Raw genomic sequence first — 25,461 nt, forward strand, 5'->3', positions numbered from 1 at the left:
GTGAGAGTCTTTGAGAAAGGATAGAGACAGAGAGTCTTTGAGAAAGGATAGAGAGTCTTTGAGAAAGGATAGAGAGGGAGTCTTTGAGAAAGGATAGAGAGAGAGAGAGTCTTTGAGAGAGGATAGAGAGAGAGAGTCTTTGAGAAAGGATAGAGAGAGAGTCTTTGAGAAAGGATAGAGTGAGAGTCTTTGAGAAAGGATAGAGAGTCTTTGAGAAAGGATAGAGAGGGAGAGAGTCTTTGAGAAAGGATAGAGAGAGAGTCTTTGAGAAAGGATAGAGTGAGAGTCTTTGAGAAAGGATAGAGTGAGAGTCTTTGAGAAAGGATAGAGTGAGAGTCTTTGAGAAAGGATAGAGAGTCTTTGAGAGAGGATAGAGAGAGCGAGTCTTTGAGAAAGGATAGAGAGGGAGAGAGTCTTTGAGAAAGGATAGAGAGAGAGTCTTTGAGAAAGGATAGAGAGAGAGAGAGTCTTTGAGAGAGGATAGAGAGTCTTTGAGAAAGGATAGAGTGAGAGTCTTTGAGAAAGGATAGAGTGAGAGTCTTTGAGTGAGAGTCTTTGAGAAAGGATAGAGTGAGAGTCTTTGAGAAAGGATAGAGTGAGAGTCTTTGAGTGAGAGTCTTTGAGAAAGGATAGAGTGAGAGTCTTTGAGAAAGGATAGAGTGAGAGTCTTTGAGAAAGGATAGAGAGAGAGTCTTTGAGAAAGGATAGAGAGTCTTTGAGAGAGGATAGAGAGAGCGAGTCTTTTGAGAAAGGATAGAGGGAGCGAGTCTTTGAGAAAGGATAGAGAGGGAGATAGTCTTTGAGAAAGGATAGAGAGAGAGTCTTTGAGAAAGGATAGAGAGTCTTTGAGAGAGGATAGAGAGAGCGAGTCTTTGAGAGAGGATAGAGAGAGCGAGTCTTTGAGAGAGGATAGAGAGAGCGAGTCTTTTGAGAAAGGATAGAGAGAGCGAGTCTTTGAGAAAGGATAGAGGGAGCGAGTCTTTGAGAGAGGATAGAGAGAGCGAGTCTTTTGAGAAAGGATAGAGAGAGCGAGTCTTTGAGAAAGGATAGAGGGAGAGAGTCTTTGAGAGAGGATAGAGAGAGCGAGTCTTTTGAGAAAGGATAGAGAGAGCGAGTCTTTGAGAAAGGAAAGTGAGAGCGAGTCTTTGAGAAAGGAAAGTGAGAGCGAGTCTTTGAGAAAGGATAGAGGGAGCGAGTCTTTGAGAAAGGAAAGAGGTAGCGAGTCTTTGAGAAAGGAAGAGGGAGCGAGTCTTTGAGAAAGGATAGAGGGAGCGAGTCTTTGAGAAAGGATAGAGGGAGCGAGTCTTGAGAAAGGCTAGGGAGAGAGAGTATTATGGGAATCGAAAGAGAGAGTCTTAGAGAACAAGAGAGAAAGAATAAGAAAGCGTGGGACAGAATTAAAGAAAGGGGAGCAAGAGAGTATTAAAAAAAGGTGGAGAAGAAGAAAGAAAGAAAGGACGAAGGAGTATTAATGAAAGGGAGCAGGAGAGGGAAAGAAGGTATTAATGAGGGAGAAAGAGAGAGGGAGGAATAGAGGGAGTAATGAATGAGGAGAATAAGATGTGAACAGTGTTCGTGCTCTGACAGCCATGTGTTGTTTGAGCACGCAGGCATGAATCGGTACCCTGAGGAAATGTTAACTAGAGCACATGAGGGAGGAGTGAGAGGATCTGTGATCTCTGAATGACTCTCTGACTCTTGTGCTGTTTTACAGAGGAGGACGTGGAGAACTTTGAAATGGCCGCCCTGCCTCTGGAAACACAGCGTAACATCGAAGCCGACAGCTTCTGGTGTATGAGCAAGCTTCTGGATGGAATACAGGTGTGTGTGTGTGTGTGTGTGTGTTTGTTTTTGTACATTTTCAGGACAGGAATAAGTGGACTTTTTTTGGAAAATCTGAAATCTACATTTTCATCTTTTAACAAAATGGTCCTTAAAACTGACAGTCCATGAAATCGGGGTGGGCAGAATGGTATGAGCATTTCATGATGAATGGACCAAAGCAAGGATCCAGAATTACTCAGAACGTCTCGTATTAATTTACATGAATGTTTAAGAATGTTTCTCTTGAAAAGTTGCCATTTTGGACATGAGGTTTGGTTTGGACAGCAACGCTATACAATACAGTGTAAAAGTCAGAGACCAGCCTTCATTTATTTAATTTGCAGTCAGAACAGCTGTTAAGTACTGTGGTGCCTAAATGCTAAAACTATGGGCCTGATAGGATTTGTGGCTTTTACTGAGTAACAGAAATAGATGAAAAAGAAGAACAGTTGCAAATCTAAGAAGCTGCTTGTGTTCTCATACAAATGGACTGACCACCCCAGAGTCCAGACCTCAACATAATTTGAATATGAATATGTTTGAGATTACTTGGGTCATATGAAGGAGAAAATGTGCACCAGTGAGCTGAATTTATTGCAGTAATTATTGGATTTATTACTCCTGATTTGATTACAGGAATCTCTAAAGCTTCTCTCAGTGGTGTCACATGAACATTTTAAACTTTTGGTCTCCACCTTCAGTCTGCAACTGTTTTACTTGACTTTAGTTAACTTTTTAACTTTTGGTATGTTTTTAGCAATTCTTTCATTTTTAATATTCTGCTCTTATTTGTGTTAATATTGCCAAGCTATTGTTTTATGTCTTTTATTTCTTTATTTTATTGATTATATATTTATTTATCCTTATTTTTATCTTATTTTGTCAAGTTACTATATTACTATATTGTTGTCATTTTAATGGTTTATTGATTTTAATCTTTTTAGCTTTACTTTTTAGCATTTGTAGCATTTAGCAACTTCTCAATCCCTGGTCTCTGTATTGGCTCGGCTACTTTGTAAATGAAGGTCTCTCTTGATGTACTCCGAGTTTAAATAGAGGTTAACTGATTGATCAAAATGCAGCCAACTTCTAGGACTGAACTTTGAAGGTGTGCAAAAATCTCCCTGCAGATTCCTCTTGAAAAGAACTGAAGCTGTAATAAAAGCAAAAGGTGGACACAGTGAATACTGAAGAATCCTGAGAAATAGAAGTTGAGGCTTTTGTGTCATTTTCTGTTCAATATATCGCTGCTGTCGAAACAAAACCTCAGATCTCCATTTTTGTCGCTTTTCTATTTTTGACATTTGAAAATACTTGTTGTTCTTTACATGGTATGTAAATTTCGTGAAGAAAGAACCAAAATTACTTGGGGAAAAATTCTGGTTCCACTGACTTACATCAAAAATAAAGTATGTTTTTTCCTTCTCCTGTAAAGTTATCATTTTGGAAATATGAGGTTTTGTTCCGACAGCAGTGATATGTTTTCTGCTTTTTTTCCTGACACTGAAAAATGAATAACTTGTACTTAATGGCCATTTTGACTTTGAAAGTAAATAAATGAATCTGGTCTCTGACATTTGCACAGTACTGTATGTACATGATCCCACATTCTGACATAAAAACAAACCTATGTGTGTTTTTGCACGCTGTGTGTGTGTCTGCTCTGTGCTCTCCCACTGTCTGTTTGAAGAAAGAGTTCAGTCAGAGCTTCAGAACAAAAACACAATGTCCTTCTGATAAACTGTATGGATTTTCTTAGATTTCCTGTGTCGTTGTGATAAACTACAGAAGAGATCTGAAGGTCCATGCTGCGAACCTCCTTGGATCTCCTGTAGTTTATCAGCGTGACATTGTGTCTCACACGCTGTTAGGTTGTCTTTTTGAAGAAAAGACAGTGAATACAACTCGCTCAAAGAAGTATACAAGCTGTGGTCGTCAGCCTTGAGGACAGGACACGTCAGCCCAGTGCGTTTTCTCTCTCATACACACAGAGGGGTCAGGGCAGTCTCCTGTAGGCAGGGTCAGTAAAAGCATGTGACTGTCGCCGTTCTGCTGGATTTACTGATCTGAGCCACAGGCTAACACACATACTTGCGTGTATCACTCTCTCGTTCTCTCCATCCCTCTATCCCTCTATATCCATCCATCCAGCCGTTTGTTCTCTTGGGCCGAGACATGATCTGCAGCCCGACAGACGGTCGCTGGCCCTCGCTGACCCTCACCGGCCGCTACGGGCAGAGAATCAGAAACAGAATCACTCCTAATCTGCAGCATGTGTCACACACGTCTCAACTCATTCAGCGCTGCTCATCAGAGAACAACACTGTTAGGGTATACCGAACTGTGCAAAAATCAGAGACCAACTCATTTGTATGACTGAAATGAAAATGGCCATTATGTATAAATTATTCATTCATATTTCTCGGGAGATGAAATCTAAGATAAACTAATTATACAACGAAGGGGAAAGTTTAATTAAAATAAGTGAAAAAACAGGAGTTTTCATAACTGACTCCTAACAACCATGCAAGTCCTGGTAGACCACCAAGACTTGTAGATCTCCATTAGATAAACAGCACTTAAAGCTTTCACCTGTAAGAGAGAGGAGAAAACCAAGCTGCTTCAGATCTGAAAAAACTCCACAGGTGTTTCTGTCCATCCTGCCACTGTGAGAAGACAACTCTGAAAGGATGTGTCGTTGTCAAGAAGGCTTTACTGAGAAAAGGAAATAGAAGAAAATTCAAATCAGTACATCAAACAAAGAAGCTGCTAGTGTTCTCAGAATGATGGACTGGCCACACCAGCGGCCTGACCTCAACATATACTATATTGCCAAAAGTATTCACTCACCCATCCAATTCATTGAATTCAGGTGTTCCAATCACTTCCACAGGTGTATAAAACCAAGCACCTAGGCCTGCAGACTGCTTCTACAAACATTAGTGAAAGAATGGGTCGCTCTCAGGAGCTCAGTGAATTCCAGCCTGGTACCGTGATAGGATGCCACTTGCGCAAGTCCAGTCGTGAAATTTTCTCACTACTAAATATTCCACAGTCAACTGTCAGTGGTATTATAGCAAAGTGGAAGCGATTGGGAACGACAGCACGTAAAATGACAGAGCGGGGTCAGCGGATGCTGAGGTCGCCAACTTTCTGCAGTCAGTCGCTACAGACCTCCAAACTTCATGTGGCCTTCAGATTAGCTCAAGAACAGCATAGAGAGCTTCATGGAATGGGTTTCCATGGCCGAGCAGCTGCATCCAAGCCTTACATCACCAAGCGCAATGCAGAGCGTCGAATGCAGTGGTGTAAAGCGCCACCACTGGACTCGAGAGCAGTGGAGACGTGTTTTCTGGAGTGACGAATCACGGTTCTCCGTCTGGCAATCCGATGGACGAGTCTGGGTTTGGCGGTTGCCAGGAGAACGGTACTTGTCTGACTGCATTGTGCCAAGTGTAAAGTTTGGTGGGGGGGATTATGGTGTGGGGTTCTTTTTCAGGAATTGGGCTCGGCTCCTCTTAATGCTTCAGCAGACCAAGAGATTTTGGGCAATTTCATGCTCCCAACTTTGTGGGAACAGTTTGGGGACGGCCCCTTCCTGTTCCAACATGACTGCGCACCAGTGCACAAAGCAAGGTCCATAAAGACATGGATGAGCGAGTTTGGTGTGGAAGAACTTGACTGGCCTGCACAGAGTCCTGACCTCAACCCGATAGAACACTTTTGGGATTAATTAGAGTGGAGACTGCGAGCCAGGCCTTCTTGTCCAACAGTGTCTGACCTCACAAATGTGCTTCTGGAAGAATGGTCAAAAATTTTCATAAACACACTCCTAAACCTTGTGGAAAGCCTTCCCAGAAGAGTTGAAGCTGTTATAGCTGCAAAGGGTGGGCTGACATCATATTAAACCCTATGGATTAAGAATGGAATGTCACTCAAGTACATATGCATGTGAAGGCAGACCAGTGAATACTTTTGGCAGTATAGTGTAGTTAAATGTGTTTGAGAGGACTTTACAAAACGAGAAGAAAATTTGCACTGGAACACCAAAACTAGACATCTAAGATGTTGAGTCAGTTTTGTGGACTGAAGAGTCCAAATTTGTAACTGGGGTTATTTGGATTGTTCATCTTTTCATTCATTCATTCATTCATCGTCTTTAACCGCTTAATCCAGATGAGATCGCAGTAGCAGGTGGGAGAGCAGGGAAACCCAGACGACCCTGTCCCCCGGCAACTTCCTCCAGCTCATTCCGGGGGTCCCCGAGCAGCTCCCAGGCCAACTTGGAGATATAATCCCTCCAGCGGGTCCTAGGACGACCTCGGGGTCTTGTCCCAGTAGGCCGTGCCTGGTAACCACCCCACCGGGAGGCATCCAGGGATCATCTTGATCAGATGCCCGAACCACCTCAACTGGCTCCTCTCAATTTGGAGGAGTAGCCGCTCTACACCGAGCTCCTCCTGGATGACCGAGCCCCTCACCCTATCAAGTAGACTGCTGCCGCCTGTCCCAGCCTGCGGCCGATCTCACAATTCTCATCGCATGAACAAGACCCTGAGAAACTCCTCCACCTGGGGCAGGTCCTTTCCCCTAACCTGGAGTGGGAATGCCATCCTTTTCCGGGCTAGTACCATGGACTCCAACCACTTCACACTCAGCTGAGTGTAATTTGGATTATGAGAAACAGTAAATACAACCAACTTCTACGACTGAACTTTGGACATGTGGAAAAATCACCCTGCAGTTTTTTTTTTCTTTGAAAAACTGAAAGCAGGTCTCTTAAAAAGAATAGAAGCTGGAATAAAGGCTAAGAGTGGACACACTAAATACTGTAAAATAGTAGTAGAACACACAGATATGTAAGAACACACTGCCTTTCAGAAGTCTGGAATCACTTGTCATTTAAATGACTTGTTTTATATTGTTGCTGTAACAAAACTGTGTCCGATATGGTCGCTTTTCTTTTAAAACAAAGAACTGGCTCTAGTGCTTCTGCAAGATAAGTTTTCAAGATGCAGTTAGGTAATTACAGTGAATACAGTTACACAGTGTGCTGTTTGTTGGCTGCAGTGCACTGTGTTCTTTCTGAAAGTGTACAGAACATCATTCTTGATGTAGAGCAGTAGAGAGACACAATAGTGCTGGCAGAAGCTTGGCAAGTGTGAAGCGAGGGGTTCTGTGTGTGGGAGAGTTAAAGAAAGAGAGAGAAAAAAGCAGTGAGAAAAGACAAAAGAGAAGGGAGAGGAGGCGATGGAGAGACTGAGAGGGAGAAAGAAAAAGAGAACACTCTGAGTGGTTTCAGTTAATTAAGCTCAGCGCTACGCAGCAGTGCAGCATTAAAAGCAGTGCTAATAGAAAGCCATTTAGGGAAGTAGTGTGTCTATCAGTGTTACTGATGATGTATGTTTTGCTCTTGCAGGATAACTACACATTTGCTCAGCCTGGCATTCAGACCAAAGTGAAGGCTCTGGAGGAGCTCGTCAGCAGGATAGACGGTGAGACCTGCATCCTTATAGCAGTCCATTCTGAGGGGTGTGTGTGTGAAAACATACACATATATGTATATATATATGTGTGTGTGTGTGTGTGTATGTATATATATATGTGTGTGTGTGTGTGTGTGTGTGTGTGTATGTATATATATATGTGTGTGTGTGTGTGTGTGTGTGTGTGTGTATATATATATACATATATATATATATATATATATATATATATATATATATATATATATGTATATATGTATGTGTATATATATGTGTATATATATATGTGTGTGTGTATATATATATATATATGTATGTGTGTATATATATATGTATGTGTGTGTATGTGTATATATATATATGTGTGTGTGTGTATATATATGTATGTGTGTGTGTGTGTATGTATGTATATATATATATATATATATATATATATATGTGTGTGTGTGTGTGTGTGTGTGTGTGTATGTATGTGTGTGTGTATATATATATATGTGTGTGTGTGTGTATATGTATGTATATATCTCAACTAGTTGTATTTTTCTTGTTTCTGCAGAGCACAGTTTCTAAACTCTTGTAATATAACTTGTTTCTTTTGTAAAGCCTCATTTTATTAGCTTTATATTGTTACAATAATGCTAATTTTTACTAGCATCTGTTTGTGAATCAATATATTATTTTCACACTAAGCTAATCGAGGTCGACTTTCCCATTTACACGCTGGATTTCATATTTACGGCAGCTTTACATGAAGGAAACATTTGAAGTTGGAAAGACATGCATGTAAAATATTTCACTTTCAATTCATGAGTCCTTGAGAAAGTATTTCAATTTCGAGCTGTGCTATAAATTTTGCTGACTGTTAGCCCGTTAGCTGTTTGGGCCGTCTGTGAGACTGTCAATTGATAGCCAGTTTAACTAAGCCATAAGCTGTGTTCCAAAGCCTAGGCTGCAGCCGAGGTAGGTCGGGTCCTCAGTAGGACTGTTCTATGATGACTGGATCACACAAATGGATCAGTCCTAACAAGGCTGCATGGTGACGTAACCAGAAAGATCCCTCTCTTGCAATTGCAGCGCGAAACTTGTGAGGATTTGAGATAAAATGGAGCCCGTTGCCTTGTGTTTGTTGCTTTTTCATTTCTTCACAGAAATGGAGATGTTCTTATGTAGTACAATAAATTACACATACACAAATACATCGCAATAAAATGTGATATATGTATAAATGCTTTAGTCATTACGCTTTATGAGGTAACGAAGATGAATTCTAGTATGTGAACAACTTACATTTTAAAACAAGCTCTGCTCCAATGGCTTTGTTTTGCGCCATTTTCGTAGTGCTGGTTTGTTTTTTTGTTTTTTTTAACAACAACAACATTTATTTGTATAGTGCTTTTTACAACTAGTGTTGTCTCGAAGCAGCTTTACAGCAAAGCAGTTTATGGAAGTTTATTTTATTCAAAAGAATAAAAAAGAAAATGAAAAGGAGTCCGTATATGGACATAAGGAACTAAATTCAGGTCCAAGCCCCCCATGAGCAAGCCAGAGGTGAAAAACTCCCTAGGAGTAAGAGGAAGAAACCTCGAGAGGAACCTAGGCTCAAGGGAGGAACCCATCCTCCTCTGGTCAACCCCGGATGAAGAGAGACTGACATAGCTAATGAGATTTTATGGCAAGATACAACGAAGAAGCTTAGAGCTTGAACATCTGTCAGAAATATTCTGATTAAATCAGGAGGAAGTAATGTAAAGTTAGGTTCTCTCTCAAAGCGAGACATAGGGTTCATGATCAGTGCCAGATACTGGTGGCTCCACTGTGGTAATTCTAGTCATGCAGGCTGACGAGCAGGAGAGCATCATCAGGTCAGGCAGGAGGGGCAGGTAATCAGCCAACAGGGATGGAGCTCTGGTGACTCTAGCAGCTCTGGTGGCACCCATATGACAACTCAGGCAAAAGTCGCTCAGGGGGCTCAAATAAAGAGAGAGAGAGATATTGATTAGCAGGATGGGCAGGTATTGCAACTTGTCATAAGATTTAGTGCTTGTAAATCCTGGAGAATAATTCCACGATGCTGGTAGCTCCTTGATGTTCCAAAATTATCCATCAGGATCAAGCGGGGAGGACAGTCATCAGCTCATAGAGAAGATAGAAGGAGAGAGAGAGCAAGAGAGAGGCAAACAGTTTGTAAGTTAAGTCCGTTTATGGAGATATGTTAGAGAGTAATAGTGCAAACTCCCGAACAGAGGTTGGGAGATGATTCCACAATTTCGGGGCTACGTAGAAAAATGCTCGACCACCTGCTGTGGTTTTTCTAATTCAAGGAACTGTCAGCAAGCCGCTATTTTGTGAGCGGAACATGCGTCTGGGTTCGTATGATTGAGTTAATTCACTAAGATACAGCAGGGCCAAGCCATTTAATGATTTATACATTAAGAGAAGAATCTTGTACTCTACACGAAATTTAACAGGTAGCCAGTGTCATGACGACAGGATTGGGTATATATGGTCAAATTTTTGGTCCTTGTAAGGACTCTAGCAGCTGCATTCTGGACGAGTTGGTGCTTATTTAGTAATTAGTTGGAGCATCCAGCTAAAAGGGTGTTAGTTATAAAGGCATGCACCAGCTTTTACGCATCTTTTAGGGATAGAGTATTACGTAGTTTAGCGATGTTACGCAAGTGAATGAATGCGGTTCTAACGATGTTGCAAATGTGTGTATCAAAAGAGAGACTGGAATCGAAGATGATGCCTAGATTTTTTACAGTAGTGCTTGGAATGACCGTATGGCCATCTAAATTTAGTACAAATTTGGAGAGTTGAGACCTCACTGCTTTGGGTAGGACCTCAGTTTTGTTTGGATTAAGAAGAAGCAAATTGTTGGTCATCCAGCCTTTGATATTTTTACCACATTCTTCAAGTTTGTTTAGATTCAGAGCCTCATTTGGTTTAGCAGATATGTAAAGTTGTGTGTCGTCCGCATAGCAGTGAAAACTAACGCTGAACCTGCGAATATGTTACCAAGAGGCTTGTACAGAGAGAAAAGCAGCGGCCCGAGCACTGATCCTTGGGGGACACCATATTTTACTAGCATACAATCAGAGTGTTTATTGTTAACACTGACAAATTGATTATGATCAGTCAGATAGGATTGGAACCATGACAAAGCCTGTCCTTTAATACCAACCAGCCTATCAAAGAAGATCTTGTGGTCGATAGTATCAAACGCTGCGCTGAGATCTAGAAGAACTAGTATGGAAATATGGCCAGAGACACAAGAAGATCATTTACTACTCTAGTTAATGCTGTTTCAGTACTGTGAAAGGGTCTTTGTTTTCCTTTGCGGTGTTCATGCACAGAGAACTGTTGCGTCCTCAAAATCTCTCAGAACGTAGGCTGCACTTTGGAACAGTCTTCTATGACGTAGCGGCCGAGAAATGCAGCCTACCTCGGCTGTAGCCTAGGCTTTGGAACGTAGTAATATTCTTTTATAGGGTCTGATTAGCATGGTTACAGACATTTTACACCTTATGCATGCAATTTGTGACTGGAAACATACATTATGTGCCTTCACACGTTCTCTGCAGTTGTAGGTTGCAAGCTGTGTGTATATGAAGCAGACAGTAGTTGAACAAAGTGCATTGACATTTGAAAAGCTTTTAACTAGAATTACTTTAATATGGCAAACCTAAAAAATGAAACTTGTATTTTTAAATTTTTTTAGTAGTTTTAACAGTGCAGAGAGGGTGAACCCGACATTCAGAAACATTTCTAAGAATATCATTAACATCACTTCTGAGTATCAGTTCGGCAGCAATTAGGTGAGCCATTAAAGCACCTGCCTACTGTTCTCTCTCCTTTCTTGTAAAGGTTGTTTCTTTTTTTGGGTTCATGTGACTCAAACCTCTCGACGTGCGAGGGCTGATCTGAAATCAGCGTTTATATTGAACATCTCTTCATGATTGCATTTGTACAATACTCAATTATTTTAAATAAGAGTGCTAATCTCTGGTCCATTTCAGCCTTTCAGATCTTTATGAATACTAAAATTATTATCAAGTACTTTGAAACTTTATGACAAAGGAAACAAAACTTAACATACCAAGACTGGAGTGGCTCTAAGACCCAGCTTTAATCTTTGGCAGTGCTTCTCCTTTGAACAGTGAGATCCACTGGAACTGATTTCTCCCCTTTCTAATCTCAGGAGGGCTCAGTTACCTCAGAGACCCTCTCTGATACACTCAGTACAGAGGAAAACTGCATTATGATTTTTCCCTTCACCTTAAGTTACCTAATTTATCTCTTGCTAATCCACATTTCTTTCCCATCTTTACCTGAGGATCTTTTCTTCTCCTGGTGACACTCAGTGGGCAGTTTTTACCGCAGTTGAAAATGGTAGCTTCTCCTGATATTGTTTGAACCCTTTAGAATTTATGGTTCAACAAAATTACATTAATGTCACTTTAATGTTACTCCTTCTCCTATAAATCTATATTTTTTGCAATACAAGATTTTCATATAAAAATGACTGTAGGGGACCTCAAAAAGGTCTAAATTGTGTTTGGATTTGGTCAGCAGACCCCTCCCTTTTAAGGGTCCTCCATGACCCTGGACAGTTAAACTCACATAATACTTATAGACCTTATTACTAGCTTATTACCAGTGGTGAACCATAACTGTTAGGGCTAAGCCTTTATTACACACTATAAATGTCAAAAACCTGTCAAAAGAGAAAAAATAATGCTAGTTTTTGTTAGTGGCCCATATGGGGTTTCTAAAACCTGATGCTGGTGAACACGAACATTTACACCTAATTTATGGGAATTTGGAGCTTATAACAGACATATTACCATTTTACATTGTACATTGAAGACTTTTCCAGTAAAGACTTCATAGAGCTGCTGCCACTGTTTTCCATTTATAACATGTGCAGCAGGTCTGTGCTGACCAGGTTTGTCAGTTTACAACAACTGACTGAAACCTGGTAAGATTTGTCAGTCTGTGTTGCATCTAAAACTTCCAGAAGGCCTAGAGTAATGATTTTATTCAAGAAATTGGTCTCACTCATTGTAAATCACAACATGATTGGTTGATTCCACTGTCACCTCCTAATTATTTTAATGTTTAATCTGAAACATTAGGCCTTCAGTTCAGCTCCTGAAGGCCTAGCCAATGAGAACGCATGGCTGTACCTACATAGATAACACAGGAGACAGTAATGTTTTCAATCAAAACTTAACAATGGAATAAGAACATTAATAATTCCAGACTTTAATTACTACAAACGTGATGTTTCTGTTAAATGAAAATGATCTAAAATGTACAGACATGTATTTGTTACATCCCAGAAATTATCAGGCTTTCCTTTAAGGCATAGAAGGCCCTCAGGGTTCCTCTCTGCTTATCGCTAACTTATTACTTAATATTAACTTATCACAAGCTTTCGCCCCAGAACAGGTGCTGTGAGCATGAGCAGATCCAGTGAGTGATGGCAGGGCGTATAGCTTTACCAGGGAGACGGGCAGGGAAATCAATTTCTTCATAAGTCCCCACGATTAGGGTGTGAAAGCAAGCTGGAACATGGTGAGAAAGAGAGAAAAATGGAGAAGAAGTGGATGGGAACGATTCTCCGTCTCAGAGGGGAAAAAGAAATATAAAGCGTGAGAGTGAGGCAATGTTAGAGATGAAATTTCAAAGAGAATATAAATTTCAGATTAAATGTTAAAAGTCTCATTCACTTTACGCATGCGACACACAGCTGACTGTTTGGGATCCCTTGTGATGCAAAGCTTGCGTAATATATTGAGAAAGCACTCGATACCGAAAAGCTTTTTGAAATTGTAAGTAGTTGATTTTCTTTCTTCATTGGGAGTTTATATTGCTTTGGCTCTGTTAAAGTGTCCATTATCATTCTGATAGATGTGGTTTCCATTATTCTCCTCTTGGGGCTGCTTCAGACTTCGGTGATATCCATCATGAGCGCAGTCAATACAGGCTCGTTCTAAATGCCATCCTTATTCTTCCCTTCCTCTGCTGAATGGAAAGCTTTATATATTAAACATCCTTATTCTCAGGGCTCCTGGCTCTGAGCCTTTTGCCTTCACCCTCTCCTTTATTTCCAACTGAATGTAATTATGTGGAGCTCTGTGGGGGGTGTAGTCTAAATTTGGTGAGACAGGTACGGGTGGAATTTGATGCCACCTGTGCTTCAGAAATCAGTAAGCCTATTGTTTTCCTTTTCTTATAAAGCTCAGAATTTTAAATGGCTAGAAGTGCTTGATGTTTTTTGTTATTGTTTTCACCAAACTTCCTAAAGGAAATTCTTAAGATGGTCTCAAGAGAAATAAAGCAGATTTCTGTATTGTTTCAGTATAAATGAAATGTACAGAACTCTGAATCAGGATTAGATTAACGTCATTTCATTGTAAGAAGTTCAAGAAATACATGTGAAAAGCATGTTGTCTCCTTCTACACTGATAGAAAGACTTCTGTGATACAGAGTAGAGCTGTGTAAGAAAATCATGAGATCTTACACTTTCATGTTTTGTAAATATTATTAAGAATAAGCTGAAGTGTCAGGCAACCTTTGTCCTTGTGGTAAACCTTATTAAATGATCAAAGCCAATTGAGTAACACCTGCACCACCATTCAAAGCTTTGGAATTGTTAATATTATTTCAGTATTTTCAGTAATTTAAGCACATTTTTTGCAGACAGATGTATATAGTTACTGACAATTCTTGACTAAAACCAAAATTCAGGAAAACCAAAAACCAAGAGAGAGTTATTTTAATATATAATTTGCCATTTTGTTTATGCTTTTGAATTAACATAAAAAGGCAGATGATCCTTAAAAGGCAGTAATTTCCATGTTTGAAAAGAAAACCGAGAACTAGAAGACTTTAATATAAGAAAATATAATGGTTCATGATTTCTAACCTCCACAATAATGAAGAAAACACCTTGTTTTATGTAGAGCTTGTGGCTTTAGAACTCCTATCCACCAGTCTGAAGTGTCTCCAGCTATTAGCAGTATTATTGATGTGATTTCCAGGCACTGATACCACTTTTTCAGATTCGGTACTGATACCTGATCCTTGGACTGTCGGCCAGTAGTGAATACTGATAGCGATACTAACTCTGTCTAACCCAACTAAATAACCATTTCTGATATTTAACACAAACCTATTTTTATTTATTTACTATTATATAATTAATAATTAGTAATACTGCTGAATGTTGTTTTACATCCAGATTTCTTAAGTCATTTGTCACAAGTGCATCTTGTTCACTCGTGCTCACATCTCAGAGCGTCAGACTCTGCTGGGATTCAGTACATATCACAGTCATTTATGCTAACAGTGGTAGTAGCAGTTGGGTCGCAGGTTTTCTGGTCGCAGCAAAAGTTCGCAAAGCCCCGGAGCTGTGTGATGAAGCTGACCGACAGAGGTACATCGCAGGCAGGGCTAGTGGACACACAGGCCTGGCTAGCGGGCTGATATGCTAAGGGCTAAACCAAGACCAAAGGCTGTCATTACCCCAAAAGACCAGTGAGTCCTTCCATTTGCATCTCTAATGTTCGCTTCGTCAGTACCAACCTGGACTAACATTAACTCATACTGTTTGTATGTTGCATATCTAGTGTATTTGAGACATATTGGTGAAATGAAACCGGTATGTCACCCACTACTGTTGCCTTTCTGGCGTTAGAGATTTCGCCATGAGCATTTCTACTGCTGCTCGTCTACCAGCATGTGATATTCACCAGCATGTTAAGTTACGTCAGAACACGTCAGAAACTGCTTCGGTAACAGTATCGGTGCAACTTTAGTATTTCCATTCCGCTTAAAGACCTTAAAGATCGCAGATCTAAGCTGAATCAGACTGGTTTTGAGCGTTTCACTGTTGGTCTGCTGCTGCTCAAACTGTTTGAATGTGCCTGCACTAACCATCCTTTTCTCTGTCTTTTTTCCCGGAAGTACCACTTTCAGTTTTTGGCCAAACGCCAAAATTTCGATGCATCCATATTAAAAATAATACAAATATATAGGACCTATGCACCTTCATAGATAATAATTTCAAATAATAAATAGGAATCTGTTTATAAAATTGTATTATAATAATAATAAGAAGAAGAAGAACAAGAACAAGAAGAATAACAATGATGATAATACTTTTATTTATTTATTTATTTATTTATTAATTATCTAGAGTGAAAACGGAGCTGTAGATTTTTGTAAATAACTTGGGGAGAAAAAGTTTGCAAATAGATTATAGTTTATTATTTATCATTTAATAACTGAAATATTGAATAAAACATCTAAAAACACCTTTTGAGGTCTGGTTTATAATATTCAGGGCTACATCATATCGTAACGTAGTGTTTTTGTTGTAAGATAATAAAAATTATTGCAGTGTGATTCCAAACCTTTGAACGGTACTGTATGCTTCAAATAATTCTGGAAGCTGTAAAAATGAAAGTGTTAGATGTGTTCAGAATGAGTAACAGACCTGTAGATGGTTCTGAAATGACAGAGAAAGCTGTTTAACATCCAGACTGAAGTTACTGAAAGAGACTGTAAACTGAATGTGTGCGCATGTCCCCTCTCTGTCCCGCTCCAGAGGATGTCCACCTTCACTTTAAGAAGTGTGAGGTGGAGTACCTGCAGTTTGCCTTCCGCTGGATGAACAACCTGCTGATGAGGGAGCTGCCGCTGCGCTGCACCATCCGTCTGTGGGACACCTACCAGGTACACATAGCTGCAGCCAACTCACACCTCATGCACAGCGGATGGTTATACACTACTGCTCAAGTTCATTTGTCATATTAATAATGGCTAGTTTACTCAAAATAGCACATTTGTGAAATTGACCATGTTAATGCCTTTGTAGGAAAAGGTCAGAAAATTTTTTCGTATTATTCCTTCCATTGAAGCTCATGTTCAGACGGCTCTCAGGTGGATTTGATCTACCAGTCAGAGACTTTTGCCCAAATTTATGGAGTCCATGCCAGCTCAATTGCAGTGTTAATAAAGAAAAAGAAGGACATATCAAATACTAAGAAATTCTGAAATTCATGTAAACAAATAATAATAATAAAGACTATACTTTTTACTCCAATTTTTTATGATAAGATAATTTGTAGTGAAAAACTTTAAATTAAATTAATTTAAATCAGAAAGGATTGCAAAATCAAACCGTTTTCACCAGCAGTCTCAGATTTTTGGACACCCACCATATAGCATATTATAGTATTTTTTGGTAGTAACACACCAACACGGGAATAATGTGCCAATTGTTTTTTTTTTTAACCTTTTTATAGCTATATAAGTGGACAAATTAAGCTTAATCAAAATGTGTTTATTACTTTAGTAATCCAATAACATTGTTTTGAATAATGAACACAGGGTTTATATGAATCCAAACATAAAAATGATGTGAACACATTAAGTGAACAGTTTGCATGACGGACATCCAGTGGGAGCAACAGTGGCTGCATGTTCCATCCAGTGAGTGCGTATGTCATATATTCAGTGAATGATTCCAACACTGCGACTGTAGCACTTTGCTTTCATGTTGCTATGCTATGTCTCGTTTGAAGGGCAACTGAAGCTTCTCACTTTGCTCTTTTTGTCTGCTCTTCGTTGGTTTATCCATAGTTCTATGCCAAATTACTGATGTTGCCTGCATTGACGCTGTGTTTTTCTTGCAAATGGCACTTCAGACTTGATGTACGTCAGTGAAAGTTTGCGGCATTGCAGTAGCTGGAAATAGCTTTTATCAAGTGAGTAATGAAGGGAACTTGTTTAAAAGCTAACTACAGTGGCAGAGTCAGTCATGACAACATATGTGTAAGCAGCTGGGCTTCAGGCCTGAACTGAGGATGGTTTGAAGGGTCAAACTTTGACACCATTCCAGGTACATTCCTTGAAATGATTTGAAACCTGTGAAATTATAGAGTACTAGCATCATATTTGAATCATTTCATACTTCTCCATGAAATAGTTGAGTACCTGTGTCAGATTACAGTTATTTCATACATTTACCTACAACAAATGTGGTTTTATATTATTGAATGCAGTGATTAACTAGTTTTAAGTAGGTGTTCTAGTAGGGACTGTCTCCAATTATCATTTATAGAGTGTTCATAGGGATTAAAGTCTTTGAATGACCACTTATTATCCTAATTATTTTTATCTCTACTAATCTGAATATATGGTGTCCAAACCAGTGGTACAGGAAGCATTAGCTCTTAGCGGTGGACAGTACAGAATAATAAAGTACACCTATAAATAAGAAAATAGTGTAATTTATTACAAACTAAGCAGCGTAGTTCACTGTAACTTAACAGTAGGCTATGGTTGCCAAGCAGTATAACAGTCAAAGGCCAAATGATTTTTAAAGAGTTCGGTTGTGTGCTGTCATATGTGTAAATACTGAGTATTTTACAACAACTTTGATGGGTCAGGCAATCAGATCTTAGAGCCAGATCTACCTGTTTGGTAAGTGCTGTGTTCCCATTATACACCGATCAGGCATAACATTATGACCACCTCCTTGTTTCTCATTGTCCATTTTATCAGCTCCACTTACTATATAGGTGCACTTTGTAGTTCTACAGTTACAGACTGTAGTCCATCTGTTTCTCTGCATACTTTGTTAGCCCCCTTTTACCCTGTTCCTCTGTGTTTAGGACCCCCATGGACCCTCACAGAGCAGGTAGTGTTTGGGTGGTGGGTCATTCTCAGCACTGCAGTAACACTGATGTGGTGGTGGTGTGTTAGTGTGTGTTGTGCTGGTACGAGTGGATCAGACACAGCAGTGCTGCTGGAGTTTTTAAACAACTTAGTGTCACTGCTGGACTGAGAATAGTCCAACAACCAAAAATATCCAGCCAACAGCGTCCTGTGACCACGGATGAAGGACTAGAGGATGACCAACACAAACTGTGCAGCAGCAGCTGAGCTATCGTCTCTGACTTTACATCTACAAGGTGGACTGAGAAGGTCGGAGTGTCTAATAGAGTGGACAGTGAGCGGACACAGTGTTTAAAAACTCCAGCAGCACTGCTGTGTCTGATCCACTCAGACCAGCACAACACACACTAACACACCACTAACACACCACCACCACGTCAGTGTTACTGCAGTGCTGAGAATGATCCACCACCCAAATAGTACCTGCCCTGTGAGGGTCCATGGGGTCCTGACCACTGAAGAACAGGGTAAAAGGGCCTAACAAAGTATACAGAGAGACAGATGGACTACAGTCTGTAACTGTAGAACTACAAAGTGCACCTATATAGTAAGTGGAGCTGATAAAATGGACAATGAGCGTAGAAACAAGGAGGTGGTCATAATGTTATGCCTGATCAGTGTATAATGAAAAGTGACAATAGCTGTAATATTCCCTATTTTGAAAGATAAACAAGTTCGCCTTTTTATGGCACAGAGATTTATATCATCGTGGAGGTCATTGGTTGGTTCAGACTGACACATTGGCACCAGGTTTTAGTGCTCAGATGTCGGCCTCCGGTGTTTCACGTCCTCTAAGTGAGCAGTCACTGAAATTTATTGGTGAGTCAGATCTTATTGGTTGTAATCTCAGTTCTCCAGTCTGATCAACCTTACACTTCACAATGTAATTGGGCCTTTTATTTAGTTTATTTCGACTAAAGGGAATCTACAATCTATAGTCATCACTGATGAAGCTCATAAATTAAGTTTCTGTACTTCGCCAAAGCTATTATAGTTGGTAAAAGGGTCTGACTTTGGGTCCAGTTCTGTGTTCATTTGTATTCTCATCGAAGAGATTGGAGCCCCTGATGGATGTTCTGGCTGCTTTTCATCCTTGTGTCTCAGAAATCTTTTGATATGTCTCCTCTCTTGTTATTCTGTCCTTTATGTCTGTCTCTCTGCTTTTTAATTTGGGAATTTTTTTTACATCTTACTCACATAGATTCAGTCTCATGAAACGGGTGTTAGTGGACAAAGAGGCATGTAAATGTGCAAAACATAGTTTTAAAGTAAAACAGGCCTGACATTTATATCAAACCTGAATGTAGCCTAATTTGTCCCTCAGCAACAAGTCTAGAATATTAACCTGACCCAAAACTGATCAAATTCTGTCCAAGTCCAAGCCAAATTCCACCATAACTAGCGGGGAGACAAAATAAAACTTGATATTCGTAATGATTGTGCCTGAAAAATGACCTCTGACAATGTTGAGTTGCTTTGGTACCTTAGGGACAGTGTTAAACTACAGTACTGTGTGTTTTACTCACAGCAAAAGTGAGAGACTATTGTTCATTTATTTAATTTTTAGTCAAAATAAACCTTAAGTACCTATGTTACACATTTTTTGGGTGACGGATTAGATATAGGGCAGTGCACTTGCATAAGGAAAGAGAAAGTCAAAGGAAAATGAGTGAGCTTCTAAAAGTTCAAAAAACTTTCAGGCCGGGGTTACACTGCACAAGTTTTACCCCGATTTCAGCCCCGATTCTCAGTCTGGCCGAGTCTGTGCTGGTTGGCTCTAGTCTGCAGATTTTTGGGTCAGTCAGAGTCGACGGTTGGAGAGAGAATCAAGTAGTGTGCGAGGAGCGTAGACTCAGATTTTTGGCCTCCAAAAATGGCGAAAAGTCATAACATGGAGCAATTTAAGGCATGAATACAATGGAGTTTATGTACATTTAAAAATCTAAAAACAAAAACACACTGATCACATTTTAAATCCATAACTCTGACTTGTTTAAACTTGTTTAACTGCTGCTTCTTTACTATGTCAGTGAAAACAGCAGCAGCAGCGAGCCGTTCCATGTTTGTTTGTTTATTTGCGTCTCCTAGTAAGGGTGAGTTACACGCGAGTTAGCGCAAATTCAGTCAGTTCGATTCGGTTCAGCAACAACTTAAAAGTTGAGTGGTGTGATCCCCAATATTTCAGTCGCTGAAGAAATCTGCAGAAACCAGTCTGATAGTGCGAGAGTCTGTTTTTTAATCTGTTAAGACTTTAAAAGTCGTGTAGTGAACCCAAGGCCTTAGTAGATATAGAGAAAATGGGCCTGGTAGACCAATAAAACTACCAACAAAACTAAATGCTGAAAAATGTCATATTTAATTGTTGAGGCTTCAGTGTACTTTTCTCTTTAATATATTCTTTATACATTTTTGGTGCTGAAAATCGAACTTAATGGCTGTTTTGACTGGAAATTAAATTAATGATGTGTAGTCTCTGTTGTTAAGGTAGCGTACTGCGCTAAAGTTGTTTGAGTGACAGTCATCATCAAAAATGAATCCAAAAGTGTAATAGCGTATTATCAGCTGTCCTAAGTGAACTTTATTCATTTATTAATCAATGCTTTTCAACAGAGTCAAAAACGTTTTCAGGCAAATGCGCTGTTTTCACGCTGGCCTTGAGGACTTTGCTGCCGACAGCATGAGCAACATCATTGAAAAATGTATTAGATGATAAATGGACAGAGAAAGAGTAAAGCAGAGAGGAAAAGAAAATAAAACAAAGGTAAATGCAGGACAAAATCTGTTAAAGGGAGAGACTATGAGAAAGCTGAACGTGGAAGTTGAGCCTGAACGGAGTCCAGTAAATATTCGAGAGATGATGCACAAACCCAGACCAACCCATGACTTGAATAATCATGCCAGTGTTTCATGTTGTGCTATGAAGGCCACACTCAGCGGCCACTTTATTAGGCTATTGTACTCAAACGTTGACTGATTGTATTGTATTGTACCTTAGTGTGTGACCTTCATAAATGTATGCAAATATTCACAAATATGTAGCTGAAACATCTAAATTAGGCTTGGCTCATACATCATGTGAACGCGTAGCTAGGAAATAAACCCCGTTCTTAACAAATAAATGACCCTCTTCCTTTGAATTGCTCATTCACTCAACACTTAGGCACAAACCTGCCCACTCAGAAAGCTTTTGACTAAGCAGCCAGAGGAGGCGTACCTAATAAAGGAGCACTCAGTTTATAATCTAGCTAGGTTTGTAAATGTTTGCATGAACAGTGTTTACACATATATTATGAATGCATATTACAAGCCTCAATTCCAAACAGGTGGGCCTGTATGTGAAATGCGAAATGAACACAGATAGGAATGATTTAGTAAATTCTGTTTAACCTCTATTACATTAAAAATGCAATTATATAAATAATAACATTTTTTTAATATTAAGGGCAGGTGCGGTCTTATAAAATTAACTGTTTTTTTTGTTTTGTTTTTTTTTAAATTCCAATTTTGCTGCCTGCAACACATTCCAAAAGAATGGGACAGGAGTATGTTTACCACTGTGTTTATCCTTTTTCCTTCTAACAACTCTTAATACTTATTTGGGGACTGAAGAAATCAGTTATTCCAGGTTTGAAAGCAGGTTTTTTTTTCTGTTATACAAGTCTTGAGTGTTTTCCAGCACTTGTGAGCCTTGACCCATCCTTGCGCATCAAGCACTAGGCCTTCTGAAATGTTTTGCAGGCATTAATTTCCGATTGATGTTCATTTACAAAAAAAACAATGAAGTTGAAGGTAAAGCATTAACATTAAATACAGAGAAAAAAAGAGTGAATCACTGCTTATTTTGTGACATTCTAAAGCAGTAAGCTATGCTGTGCTTTACCGTGGTTTTCCCACAATGCCAAGTGGGCTAAAATCACTGTAATGCGTTGCCTCGAGTGACTTACTGCTATTATAGCAGGCATGTCAACCTGGGGACCTTCCGGGCCAAAGTGCTGTGGAGATTAGCGTTTACCCTCATGTAACACTCTGAATTCAGTTCATGAAGGCCTTGCTAATTAGCTGATGTGGTGTGTTTTAATGAGGCAGTGTGCTGTAGTCTTCAGTGTTTTGGCCCGCGAGGACTGGAGCCTGACGCATGTGTATTATAAAATGCATCAGTCTCACTTGTTCTAATAAACTGCATTAACAGAGCAATCGCACCAGCGTTCGTCTTAATTGATCCAAACCTGCCGAGTGTGAACGGACCATTAGTGTATTCCTGCTATAGCTGAGTTGAAAAGAGAAAACTAAATGAATCTGTGAGCAGAGCGTCTGAGGCTGAGAGCAGAGCAGCATGCACCTTTTAGGAAGAAGATAGAGTGAAAAAAGAACGCCGGTTAATCTCCATGGCTTCTGTGATGTAACCTCTCACTTCTGCCTTGTCTGTGCAGTCGCAGAGAAATCCTGTTTGAAGACACAGATAATCTGACAGATAATAGGATTAATACATGAATGGATTTTCCTCGAATCTCTGTGTCACAGGGGAAGAAAGAACTTGAATCATGGAAACGCTTTCCTCTGTTGTTTCAGCTACAGCGTATTAGTTAGGGTGTTTTTTGTTTTGTTTTGTTTTTTTTTCCTTAAAGGGGAGTTCCACCGATTTTTCTAAATTTCTTCTTAATGAAATCAAGTTTTTCAGAGTGGTTTGAAGTCCTTCGTTCTTCAGACACAGAATAAAATAAAACTTATTTTAAAAACTCAGACGTGTGTAGGTTCACTGGTGGTTTTGGATAGTAATAAAATTGCTAAATAAGAATTGTAGACAGACCACTGGATCATTTCAGTACTACTGTAAGGCAATCGGAGTCTAAGTTTCTCTACAACAGGGGGGGTCAAACTTGTTTTTATTTCATTTGTACTTTACATTTTGTCTTGACCCCAAAGGGCCATTATTATTAAAAATATGCCCAAACTGCAACAGGAAAATAAACATCGAAAACCTATTAAAAAATAATTCTAAATAAATTGTTTTAGGTAGTTTTAACTGCCTATTTGCTTGAACTTACCGAAGTCTGGAGAGGCCATGAGGTAGTTACAATTTTCTGGATGTTATTTTGAGATAACAAGTTAAGTTGTTATCTCAAAATAACAAAAGTTGTTATGATAATGAGTTGATTATCTTGTGATCTCAAGATAACTTTTTTTAATCTTGAGATAATGATTGTTGTCTCAAGATCCCAAAATCGTCTTGAGATAACGACTTAATTATCTTATCTCAAGATCACAGAATTATCTTGAGATACCATGTTAATTATCTTGTTACCTTGAAATAACAAAGTTATGGTCTAACGATTTAATTATCTTGTTACCTAAAGACCACAACTTTGTTATCTAGAGATAACAATTTATGATCTTATCCCAAGATAACAATTTTTATTTAAAGTTAATTATCTTGTTATCTCAAGATAACAATCCAGAAAATTATAGCAACAGCTTATGGCCTCTCCAGACTTCCGTATGGACTAGACCCTGGGAATCTTTTCTTTTTGTGTAACTGCTGGGCCGTAGACTGTTGTTGAGGGAAGGGGGTTGTGCATGCTGGGAACTGTAGTGCATCTCAGGGTCAAACGGGCTGATAAGAATAGAAAATAAAAATAATTCCGCAGGCCGAATGGGAGACAATCTGAAAAGCTGCATGTATGAAACAGGGTTGTTTACCTTCAGGTTCACTGCTTAAACTAAACAAGCCCATCTCATAGCAGAGTGTCACTGTCACAGCAGTAATTAAAAAAGAAAAAGTATACAGTTCAGCAGAGTTATTACTCCGAGGGAGACGACAGGGAAGGTTTCACCGTGGAGTTTGGAGTCCAGACGTTTATCTCCACTCTCTTTATCCTCTCTCCCTTGTAATAGCATGTTAGCGCTGGAACACAAAGGGGCTGCCCCAGAAGATCAATTAGTTTCCACAAAGAGCTCAGACGAGAGAGAGAAAGAGAGAGAGTGAGAGAGAAAGAAAGAGAGAGTTGGAGAGAGAGTTGGAGAGAGAGTTGGAGAGAGAGTTGGAGAGAGAGTTAGAGAGAGAGTGAGAGAGAGTGAGAAGACAAAAAGGAAAGTCATGTCAGTGAGCTGGAGTGATCCAGTCTCTCCACCAGGCTTCTGCTCTAGTAGAGTCAGTGTGTTCTGTGGTGGGACCTCAACTCACTCTGATGGTTCTTCTCTTCCTCTTTCAATCTATTCTACTCTCTTCTTTCTTCTCTTTTCTTCCCCTCCCTTTCTCACTCTCTCTCCTCTTTCTCTTTCTCCTCTTTCTCTCTCACCGTCTTTCTTTGTCATCTCTTCTCTTTCTCTCTCACCGTCTTTATCTTCTGCTTCTCTTCTACTCTTTATTCTCTTCTCCCTTTCTCAATCTTTCCTTCTGTCCTTTTTCTCTCTTGCTGTCTCTCTTCCTCTCCTCTCTCCTCTTTATTTTTTTTCCTCTTCAATTTCTCTCTCACTGTCTTTCTTTATCATCTCTTCACTTTCTCTTTTTCTTTTTCTTTCTCACCGTCTTTATCATCTTTTTCTCTCTCATCTCGTCTCCTCTTTTGTTGCTTTTACTTCCCTTTTTTCTTTTCCATTGTCTTTTCTTCCCTTCTCTTTCTCTCTCAATGTCTTTCTTTTTTTCTATCATTTTTTCCATTTTCTTTCTCCGTTCCTTTTTCCTCATTTTTTTTCTCCTTTGCTGTCTTTTTCCTTCTTTCTTGGTTTTGCTGTCTTTCTTTTCTTCTCCTCTCTTCTTTCTCTCTTGCAGTTCTTTTCTTTCTCTTATCATAACCTCTCCTTTTCCTCTCTTCCCTTTTCTTTTCTTTTCCTTTCATTCTGTTCCCTTCATTTTCAGTTTTATTCCCTTTTCTTTCTATCTCATCTCTTCTCTTCACATTCTCTTTTTCTCCTGTTGTTTATCTTCTTTTTTTCTCTCATGCTGTTCTTCTCTTCTGTGCAGTCTCCTTCCTTATCTTGTTCTCCTCTCTTCATCTTTCTCTTGCTGTTTGTCCTCGTCTTCTCTTTTCTTTCTTCTGTCTTCTCTTTTCTTTCTTCTGTCTTCTCTTTTCTTTCCAATTTCTCTTTCTCTTCACCCTTTCCTTCCATTATCTTTCACTTCCTGTCTCTTCGTCTTATCTTTTTCGTTCTCCTCTCCTCTCTGCTCTTTCTCCTCTCTTCTCTTTCTCTCTCTTGCTCTTTCATTTTTCTTCCCCTCTTTTTCTCTCACTCTTTTTTGATCTCTCTTGCTGTCTTACTTTCCTTCTCTTTTCTTCCCTTCTTTCACTCCTCTCTCTCTCTCTCTCTCTCTCTCTCTCTCTCTCTCTCTCACTCTCTCTCTCTCTCTCTCTTGATCAGCTGTTAGTACATTGCACTTTTTCCTCTGACTTTCTTTTGTTG

The 25,461-nt window shown here is 39.5% G+C and overlaps 1 protein-coding gene across 1 annotated transcript in view; it reads left to right on the top strand.

Annotated features, from left to right (window-relative positions):
* Positions 1-25,461, top strand: part of tbc1d22b (TBC1 domain family, member 22B) — an 83,158-nt gene that overhangs the window by 51,506 nt on the left and 6,191 nt on the right. The window contains exons 8-10 of the mRNA XM_036579359.1: positions 1,715-1,821; positions 7,244-7,319; positions 15,929-16,056. Of these exons, the coding sequence (XP_036435252.1) occupies positions 1,715-1,821; positions 7,244-7,319; positions 15,929-16,056 (311 nt within the window). The remainder of the gene's footprint in view (positions 1-1,714; positions 1,822-7,243; positions 7,320-15,928; positions 16,057-25,461) is intronic.

This window comes from Colossoma macropomum, unplaced genomic scaffold (genome assembly GCF_904425465.1).
Source record: "Colossoma macropomum unplaced genomic scaffold, Colossoma_macropomum, whole genome shotgun sequence".
Classification (NCBI taxonomy): Eukaryota; Metazoa; Chordata; class Actinopteri; order Characiformes; family Serrasalmidae; genus Colossoma; species Colossoma macropomum.